The sequence below is a fragment of the Brachycentrus maculatus genome, unplaced genomic scaffold (assembly GCF_059751285.1).
Source record: "Brachycentrus maculatus isolate JH-2025_06_01 unplaced genomic scaffold, ASM5975128v1 h1tg000028l, whole genome shotgun sequence".
In the NCBI taxonomy this organism is placed as follows: Eukaryota; Metazoa; Arthropoda; class Insecta; order Trichoptera; family Brachycentridae; genus Brachycentrus; species Brachycentrus maculatus.
This window is the reverse complement of record NW_028280782.1, coordinates 410,867-421,242: the sequence shown is the minus strand read 5'-3', so window position 1 is coordinate 421,242 and position 10,376 is coordinate 410,867. Positions and strand designations below refer to the sequence as shown.

Sequence of the window (10,376 nt, the reverse complement as noted above, 5' to 3'; positions counted from 1 at the left end):
ATGTACTATATCCCAGCAAAAGCGGCATATTTTAAACTTAATATTTACCCGCTACAGGGCAGAAAGTGTTATTTTTGCATTTTGAAGAAAAGGTATTGTTTAATTATTTTTTTAAATATACTAAATATTTTTCAAATGGAAAAAAAATATTCAGGTTTTACCTAAAAAGATCTATTACACAGTAAAAAGTTAAATAAGTGACTTGATATTTATTTTTAATACATTGTATTTTATGTTTGAACTTTAAAAACGTTCTCCTGAAAAATCAAGTTTTTTGATTTATGACGTTCTTGAAAAATATATATATACATATATGTGAGCGATATATATGAGTGTCAAAAATATTAGTACTTTGGTAATGTTTTAATTTTTTTTATTATTGGAGCGTTGAGAAATCGACTTATTGGAAATAAAGGTTCTGTGAAAATATACATGAAAAAAAAGATTCTGAAATGCCATTTCATCATAAGAAACACCAAATGTTAGAAATTAAATAAAACTGTTTATTAATTTAAATATATTTCATGTCCTAAAAGTTATAAATACATAGATACATTTTAAAACTAAAGGAATACATTATACAAAGTCAATAATTTACAATAAATAAGTCTATTTCTATAAGGTACGCGGCAGCTAACTACGCATTAGTTTTTGTTCAATCACAGTTATATGTATCTATCTTTAATCAATTAACTTTAAGATGAGACATTTTAAAGGAGTCTGAAGTCTTTAGTAGTCTTTTAAAAACACCTCTCACATCCATATCGGGATACAAAGCTACGAGCAAACCTTCAACCAGGACAAACGCCAGTCTTTTGTTCAAAACGGAGTTTTGGAAAAGCTCAAATATGGTCATCAGGCCTCTGTGAGTCGTTTCCGAACCTATGATGTGCTTGAGTTCCTCTTGGCAGACGGCCAGTAGAGCGGCTTTGACTGCGACTCTTGCTCTTAGCTTCTCCGCATTATCGCGAGGTTCTGATCTCCTAGATGAAACATTACTCCCCGACCAGTATTTACGCTTGGCAATATCCAGACAGTGTACGATGGTGCCCGGGGACGTCAAAGACGCGATAAAATCTATTATTTTTTTGTTGAGTACATCGGCGAACATCGCCGTTAAAAGCTGACGAAGAAGTGCTGATATCTGGCGACGTAGCCACTGATTCCTTTTCCTCAATTCGAATACTTCGTCTAATAGTAGTAGCAACACCCGCAGAGGCAGTTCTCCTCCTTCGTCGCTTTTCTCTTGCAGGCTTGTCACGCCGACAGTTTGTAACTGGCACGGCAGCACTACGGCTGGATCAGACTTCCCGCTGCTGAGCACCTTGGACAAGCCTTCCATCAAGTCGTCGACGGTGTTGAACAGCTGGCCTGGGACACCTCGCAAAGTCCGCATGCCTTGCCTCAATGGCTGCACTAGCATCGTGTCGATAACGCGCTGTTGGCTCTGCTTGTCATGAAGCCCTTTCGGGCTCAGAAAAGGCAAGAGCAAAGAACAATGTAAGACGCCGTATCTCGGAGGACCGCCAGGAGAGCCCAGAGCAGCGAGAGCGCTGAGCCACACGCTGAGCACTTCTTTCCTTCTTTCCAGCACACCGCGAGACGTGTTGTGAAAGGTCTTCTTGGAGGGAAACTCCATCTTTCCGAGCTCCGGAAACTGGTCTTTTATATTATTGTACAAGTCGAGGAAATCGCTGTAACGACGGTAGACGTGCCAACAGTACTGCTGGCCTGTCGACGGACATCGACGAGTGACTTTAACCGCGTACACGCCGAAGGCTTTCCCTCGTTCGTGTACAACGCCTGTTTCGTAAATATCGGCTTCCAGTTGACAAGATTCTTTGCGGTTGATCCACTGTTGAATTTGTCTCTGCGGGTCCTGAATTTGAACAGAACCTGATGGTTCATTTTTAGTATTCTCGTTCGAAGTTGAATTCTCGTTTGTCTTTACTCCAGGCGACTGGGAGCGAGAGTTTGGCGTACTTTCGATAAAGAATTTAGACACTCCGGTATTTTTATCCGCATCAATCTCATTTTGTTCACTCAACTCAACGTGGCAATCGGACAGAGAACTCAAACTGCTTTTAGATCCAAAGCTCTCTATACTATTATTGATTTGCTGGGATTCGACCAACTTCATAGTTTCGGACGAATTGAAGTTCTCCAAATCCAACTCGGCCAAAAGCATCGAGTATTGTCTGGAGTTCTTGAATCCGGCTCCTACTATTTTTAATTTGGAAAAAATAAAATCTTCCGCTTCTTGAAACCAAGAAATGGAATTTTCTGTAAAAGGCAGACTCAAATTGGCGACCAGGTTTCGTACTAAGGTATGCGGGACGTCTGCACTGTTCAATATTCCTCCCGCTAGATATTGGTCGTATATGGCTTGGGCTGCGGACTTAATCTCGGGAACTGTCGCTTCTCTTATATTCTGAAAACTAGCGGTCTGCGGTGTGAAATGCTTTACAGCCACCGCCCGCCACGCCTGGATCTGCAGATGACAGAATATATATTCGTGGGCGCCCATTGATTGCGCATAATCTAAGAAGTAGCCGAGGGCCAGGTGGTTCTCCAGCAGGAATCTCATGGGTAGCTGCGTCACGTGTCGCTTCTCCGAAGTCTCGCAAGGCGCGAGTGCTGTACTTCGCGTATTCAGCATTCGAACTAAGTATTGTAGCGACGACAGCTGCTGCTTGACGGCTATATCGCATTCCCCTACTGTATCGTGCGACACCAAATTCTGTATCTCTTTTTGCACCAGGTCTAGCGTCGATTTAAGCTCGTCTACGTTATCTGTCGAACGAATGACTGACAGGAACGATTCGGATGACAAGCCGTCGTAACATATCACCCTGAGCACGAGCGTGTTTAAGGTGTCCGGATCGGCGAGGTAATCCAAGGCGGACTGTATGGTGACGCAAGAGATGGCTCTGATGACCGCGAGAGAAGCTCCGCCTTTGAAGTCTTCGGCGTCCATAGAAACGTAAAACAGCAGCTGGCAAATTTCGGCAATGAGCGAATCTTCCTTATCTCTGTCCGTGCACATCTTTTCTCTGGATACCAGGTTTTTTTCCATCTCTCGCTCTAGTTTGAAGAATCGCTGCTCGAAAGTTAGATTTAGCGAGTTTTTGTTTTCAACGTAAAACCTGGAATTGGCCACGCTCCTGTGTTTGCCCGCGTAGCTGGCTACGTCAGTGTCGCTCTTGTTGCGGCGATGATGCGGGGGCGTGGAGTTGGGGGGCGAGCGCGCGGGGGAGCCGCGGCGGGGGGAGCGCGCGGGGGGCTGCGCCCCTCCTCCGGCCCCGCGGAACAGCCGTAAGTGTCCCGTGATGTCTTCCACGGGCTTCCCCATCAAATAAGACAACCAGTTGACTGACTTGACGCGATTAGACACACTTACCGCCACACTTTGGGCGGTATCCCTAATCCCCTCCACAAACTCAGTATCTGTTGTAACTATGCTATACCACGGTGTGATATAATCTTTTATTATATACCCGAAAATTTCATGTAAAAATGTGTCTACGGATTCACTGCCAGTAATCCTTCTATCCGTCTTACTTTTCTGCTTAGGCTCGTTGAAAATAAGTATCACTCTGGCCAAGGAGCTGGTGTAAGACGTCTGTTCCAATGGATTGTCCAATAGGTCTTCGATCGAAATTTTGGGTTTATCATTTTTGTGCGATAAATAAAGCATTGACAGCGCGCCAGCTAAGAAGGCTATGCATCCCAATATTAAGTTTACGCACACGTGCAGTCCAAATGTGGTAACAAATAGAAAAAATACGATAATTGTCCATCCGAACAAGTTTACTTCCATATTTAAATGTCAATTCTAAATTTGCTATCAGAAGTGTCAAGGTATATGTTCCTTTTTTATTATATTTTTTTAAGCTTCTCGCTTCTATGTAATTAGTATTTATTATTTATTCATTTAAAATCTGGATCCGTGAACGAGCGCTTTGACGTTTTGTATTTTGACGTTTCATAATATTTACAACACATTATTGTCTATTATGAATTATAATATCGGCCGTAGACAATAGTGTTGCTGTACCTACTGCATGGCAAAAAAAATGGGGAAAGAAGTTTTATCAATATAAAAGAAATTTTATAAATAATGAAGAAAGGAATGATTATTACTATGACACTAATTTTTTTTAACCATTTTTGTGAGGTTGATTTTGAAATTCTTTTAAAAACGAAATGTATTGAAAATCACTAATAAGTGATTTTTATTGAGTAAATGTTGAACTTCACATTCTCTAGGGAAGGCGCTGAATGCGTGAGGACGTTAAAGTAAACACCCCTTCATGGCACTTCATCCAACATGTTACAGGAAGTATTCTAATTTACTGTGGGTATACATAGAATGTTTTGAAAACCTTTTAGATAATACTTTTCCATTATCGCCAAGAAATAAGATAATCCTGAAAATTTCTGCAAATCTAAAAATAAAGAGGTTTCAACAATCATTATTACTATTATTTAATTTGTTAATTTTTTTAAACCCATATCCGCACTCGATGGTGCATAGGGCACTGCATCATATAAACGCGGTGTAATATTGATAATTAACACATGAAGGAAAGGTGATCAGTCCTCCTTTTTAGGCACTACTCCAGGGTAATATTGAATAAATATTAGAGTGAAAAATCACTTCGAATCGAACCCGGGGCCTCCAGCATGGTAGCCGAGCGTGCTAACCAAGCGAAAATGATTTGGAAATTGGACAGTAAGATATTGGTCTTTATCATATTTCGCTCACTCCTTTCCACAACGTCATAATCAAAAATCGTCAATTTTCAGTTATGCATGTTTCAGGAATGCCCAGAAAATGTACTATATCCCAGCTAAAGCGGCATATTTTTAACTTAATATTTACCCGCTACAGGGCAGAAAGTGTTGTTTTTGCATTTTGAAGAAAATGTATTGTTTAATTATTTTTTTTAATATAGGTACTTAATATTTTCAAATGGAGAAAAAACCTTCAGGTTTTACCTAAAAAGATCTGTTGAACAGTAAAAAGTTTAATAAGTGGCTTGATATTTATGTTTGATACATTTTATTATACGCTGAAACTTTAAAAACGATCTCCTGAAAAATCAAGTTTTTTTTTATATATGACGATGTTGAAAGGAGTGAGCGATTTGTTGCCCAGTCGGTGGAATCTGGATATATGTGGTTGCTTTGAAAATAAATACTTTTGGTTTTATTTCCTAGTTTACAATGATTATTTCATCATGACTCATACCGCATTCTGCCAAAGCGAATCTGGACTTAGGAATCTGTTTAAAACGCCCAATTAAAATACAAATACCAGACCTTCAAATTATTCTCGTCACAATATCAATTTAATCAATACACATATAATATATTTAAATATCAAGTTTTATTATCAATTAAAAATGACAAAGTTTAGAACCCGTAATATAAATAGCTATTGATTGAACGGCTAGATGTGTTGTCCGCTACCGCCGCACCGCGTCCGCGCCGTACCATAAACCCAATCTCATACATTGTTCAGGTAGCTAGTTACTTTTCTGCGGTTCTTAAACTGTTTTGCTATTAGTTCCAGTGGTGGGATTCAGCCGGTGCCTAAAATTTTTACATTTCTCCTTAACCCTTTGTTGTCGGACAATATTCCGACTGAGATCATGTATCGGAGCACGATTGATTTGATAAGTCTACCACTAAATACCTGAGAGCCAGTTCCATCAGTATTGACTTGGTTGAGAAAATGTAACTACAAAGCTGATGACACTGATGATTAAAAAAAGAAATCAAAGCTTGTAGACGACAGCCAAAAGGCAATTTGGAAGTATGTATTTAAATAAAACTGACTGAATTGAACAGTTTTATTGGCTAAAAAATCAATAAGAAAAATCACAAGACTATCCGGTAGGATTCTTATTGAAATCTGTAGATAAATATGGGAGATATGAAGGTTTAATCTTCAGAATTTTAATCAAACAAAAAATGGACACCGCTATACGTCATCAAATTTTACGTCATCGGGTGTGTATGCCTTTATGTATCTGCTTTATAGAGCTGTAATAGTAGTAGTGTGGATTCGTTTCTGTGACGTCATTCGTTACCAACTTACGAAAACAACGTTTTTACGAAGGCGAATTTTGCAAAAGGAAATGATGAATGAAAATATTGATTATGTCGGCTGTTATAAACACAAAACACGTCTCACACAATCCTTTATAGGTTGACTATGTTAAATTAGATATTCCTCCCGAATAGTAATATCCTATTGAATTAGTTTTAGAACGCCTGGATTTCATGGGCCCCAGGCCATATTGAAACAGTAGCATCTTCATTTTAAATATGTGAATTGCTTTATATCCACGCCTTGTAAATTATTCGGAGGTGTCTATAGCATTAAAAGGCCGCTTTATATGTGGCTACAAGTAATTCGGTTTCACTAAAGGCCTGCCAGTGCAATAAATTTTATGTATTTCGGAGCAGTGCGGACTACTCTGCTTCGATACACCAAATGGCTACTGCATAAATAACACAATTTTTAATTACAATTTTGACTATGTAACCTTAATGTACTGCTACCGTACTGGAGGTCTCGGGCTCGATTCCCAGGCGGGGTCAAATAAATATTTTTTTTTCACTCAAATATTTATTCAATATTACCCTGGACTAGTAACCTGAAGCGGAGGGCTGATCACCTTTCCTTCATATGTTAATGATCCCTTGACTGTGTTTATATGATGCAGTGCCCTATGCACCATTGGGTGTGGATAAGGGTTAGAAAGCAAAAAAAGGAAAACCTCAATGTGAGAAATTATGTAAGATACACAGAAAAAAAACAATTGTACATTTTTTATAAAATATTTACTCATTTATTGTTTCGGCAAAAGTAAAAAAGTAAAAAGTGGTAAAAAACGAAGTGTTTTCTTTAATCATTGAAATATTTACTAATGGTGGATTTATTCATTCCTTTATTTTGGCTTTGTTTCATATTTTTGCTAGCCCTCTTACCTCCGCTGGCAGCAAATTAAAAATGCTCGGAACTATGTATTGAAGTGTTCTTCTTTCATATTTATTGTTCATTCTTGGGATCATCAACCCTTCGATGTGGGTGAAGCGGTTATCATAGTCGTGCACTATAGGATTTTTATACTTTTTACTAGTTTCTTGCTTAAACTGTGATATCTATCCAATATATTCTACATACTGGGAGTGATGTTGTTATATAGCAATTATATGGCAATAAAATAATCATCTATCGTTCCAAAATTTCTCTGTTTATTACTTTTTTACACCAGATAGATATATGTATTGCATATGTATATATAATAGTAAGGTAAAGAAAACGCAATTGAGATGGGCGCATACGACGCAAAGACGCAAAGAACCTAGTATATTGTGAACCAGGCAATCGCCATTAATCTTTCTCGAAAGACATCTAGAAGAATTTATGTATGTTACAGAAAGGTAACATGATTCGAAATCATGGCCTAGGTGACGTTGTACATGATAGAAAGACATATAACCTATATATATGAAATAATAATAACATATATATATATATATATATATATATATATATATATATATATATATATATATATATATATATATATATATATATATATATATATATATATATATATATATATATATATATATATATATATATATATATATATATATTTATATATATTTATATATATATGTATATATCTCGCTTCTGTTGTTGGATGCAATCCGCGTTGCAGAGTGCATCGGTGTGCAGTGGGACCTCTTAATTCATCGAGCCTTTCATTCCTCGTCATAAATACCGCGGGCTGGATTTATACACAGAACCGGCGTAAAATTTTATACGCCCATATAACTATCACCATAAAAGTGTATGGTGGTGCGGCCTCGCACTGAAGGGAGGCTTATGGCGGCTTCCTTTCCTTCTGGGACCCAGGTAGACACGCGAACGTCTCACCAAAAATCACTTAAATTATATTCGACGCAATAAACGAGGACAAACAAAATTCTCGGAACGCTTAGGGTCAAAGATTGCCTTCTGGCGGTATTGTAGGGAACTGCAAAATAATATTTCATCATATTTCTCTACTTACAACATTTGTGGAGGTCCTCACCAAAACGTTACATTTCCATTATAAATGATTTTAAGTAATTAGGAATTCTAGCTTGTAAAATTGTTACGTTTTGGTGCATTTCATATTGGTTTAACACAAGATCGGTCACGTTTTGTTGCAACTTTAATTAAGATTTCGATAGAATACAGTAAACAGAACAGATTTGCATGAGGATTTTTTTTGCAAAATTGGAAATGCTACTTTTTATTTGTGAGGACCTGCACATTTTGAGTGTCAAAATACTCAAATTTTTAGAACTCGGATATGTATTACAAATCTCATGTCGCTTAATTTTTTTTTAAGAAACAACCGGCAAAGCCTCTACTTTTAGAGGCTTATCGTCAGACAGGATAGTAAGGATAGGGAAGGTTATTATGAAAACTGCATCACAAACAACCAGACCAATTGAAAAAAAATCTTTCTTGAACTTACTTTGCACTTGACGGGAATCGAATTCGCGTCGCCAATTTCGCAGTCGAGCGTCTACCCAACTACGTCACAGCGCCTGTTATGTTTGAGTTGAGGCAGTATCTATGGGTGGTTTGAGAAAGCTTTTATTTAGCGGGGACCCTTTTAGACTTAGATGTGTGCAAGATCCTTACCTGATTATTTTATATACTGCGAGACACCTGAAAACATGATTTTAAATTTTTTAGGTGGTTTGTAATTTGACTAGGTTATTTTATTCACAACAATTTTGGATGAGTCCAATTACTTGTTCACAAATCTGGGTTTCTCCCCTTAGAAGTTATTTTATAATTTGACATCTCAACATAGATGAAAAATTTATAGATCCTCATATATTAACAGAAGGGTGAAAGTTGACTGAATGCAATCAAAAAGTGATCCATCAGACGAATGTGCGGCAAAACGATTTATGATAGATGTTTGAATGGTGAAATAAGGAAAGGATGCAAGGCAAGGGAAAATTAAGAAAAGCGTGCTGAGATGGTTTGGACACGTGGAACAAATGACTGGGGAAAGAGCGGTAAAAAATATGAGGTAAATGTTGTTGGAAAAGTGCAGAGGAAGACCGAGGAAAACTTGGCATGATCAGTTATATTAAATACTTGAAAGCGTACGGGTCAGGAGTCGAAATAATCGGCGGATTTGTGTGAGGAGATTGTTTTTGCGATTTTTTTTCAAAGCTTGGATTGGTGTGGGGTTTCTATTCTCTCTGCCTACCCCTGCGGTGAATAAGCGTAATAATTCGTTAGTTTTTTTTTGGTTAAATATATAATGAGTTTGACATTTATCACGCCAGCATTTTGTTATAGAAATTAATATCTAAAAAAACTGCGTCTGAAATAATAATAAAGTAGGATTTTTGTTCTCGTATTCTGGGCAAATTACTGAGTAATACATGTATCACGCTTTCGTTACGCATGTCGCTCACTTCTTTCAACAACGTCATATATCAAAAACTTGATTTTTCAGGAGATCGTTTTTAAAGTGTAAAAATGTAATAAAATGTATTAAAAATAAATATCAAGCCACTTATTGAACTTTTTACTGTGCAACAGATCTTTTTAGGTAAAGCCTGAATGTTTTTTCTCCATTTGAAAAATATTTTTCATATAAAAAAATTATACAATATCGTTTCTTCAAAATGCAAAAACAGCATTTTCTGTCCTGTAGCGGGTAAATATTAAGTTAAAAATATGCCGCTTTTGCTGGTATATAGTACATTTTCTGGGCATTCCGAAAACATGCACAACTGAAAATTGGCGATTTTTGATATATGACGTTGTTGAAAGGAGGTATGTTATATACACATACTACGTACAGTTTATATAGCTTACGGCTGTGTGAGGGAATCTCATACCATACATTAAAACTAAGGATATAATATGTATATCTAAGTGAATGTAGTGCTTACTTGGATCCATTGTATTGTATAAACCCATGCCTTTATTAATTTATTTTATTTTATATTCGCGTACAGAAAAAATGTGCACATTGGCGGGCTTATTGCTAAGAAGCAATATCTTCCAACCAACCAACAAACGACTAGTGATATTGGTCAAAACGTTTGATACCTTTTATGGCTGTTTTGCAATCAGAGGGTAGATAGTGCTTGAACCTAAAGTATAAATGAGAGAAAAAATAAAATATTCCAATTTACTGCTGTATCAATGAAGCAACTACTTTATGTGAAATATTAATGAAAATAAAAATATTCTCAATATAATTAATATTTAAAGCATTTACTTTGTGGTAGGTCATTTTTACTTATTTTTTTTACAAAAATGTTTAAAA

The 10,376-nt window shown here is 37.0% G+C and overlaps 1 protein-coding gene across 1 annotated transcript; it reads right to left on the bottom strand.

Moving 5' to 3' along the window:
- Window positions 1–480: 480 nt before the first annotated feature.
- LOC148312946 (sorting nexin-13-like) lies at window positions 481–3,983 on the bottom strand. The gene has a single exon (XM_088271055.1). The coding sequence runs from the start codon at window positions 3,818–3,820 to the stop codon at window positions 686–688; it is 3,135 nt and encodes a 1,044-aa protein (XP_088127181.1). The 5' UTR covers window positions 3,821–3,983; the 3' UTR covers window positions 481–685.
- Window positions 3,984–10,376: the final 6,393 nt, after the last annotated feature.

Coding starts and splice junctions, on each gene's coding strand:
- LOC148312946 (XM_088271055.1), bottom strand. CDS start 3,820: ATGGAAGTAAACTTGTTCGGATGGACAATTATCGTATTTTTTCTATTT.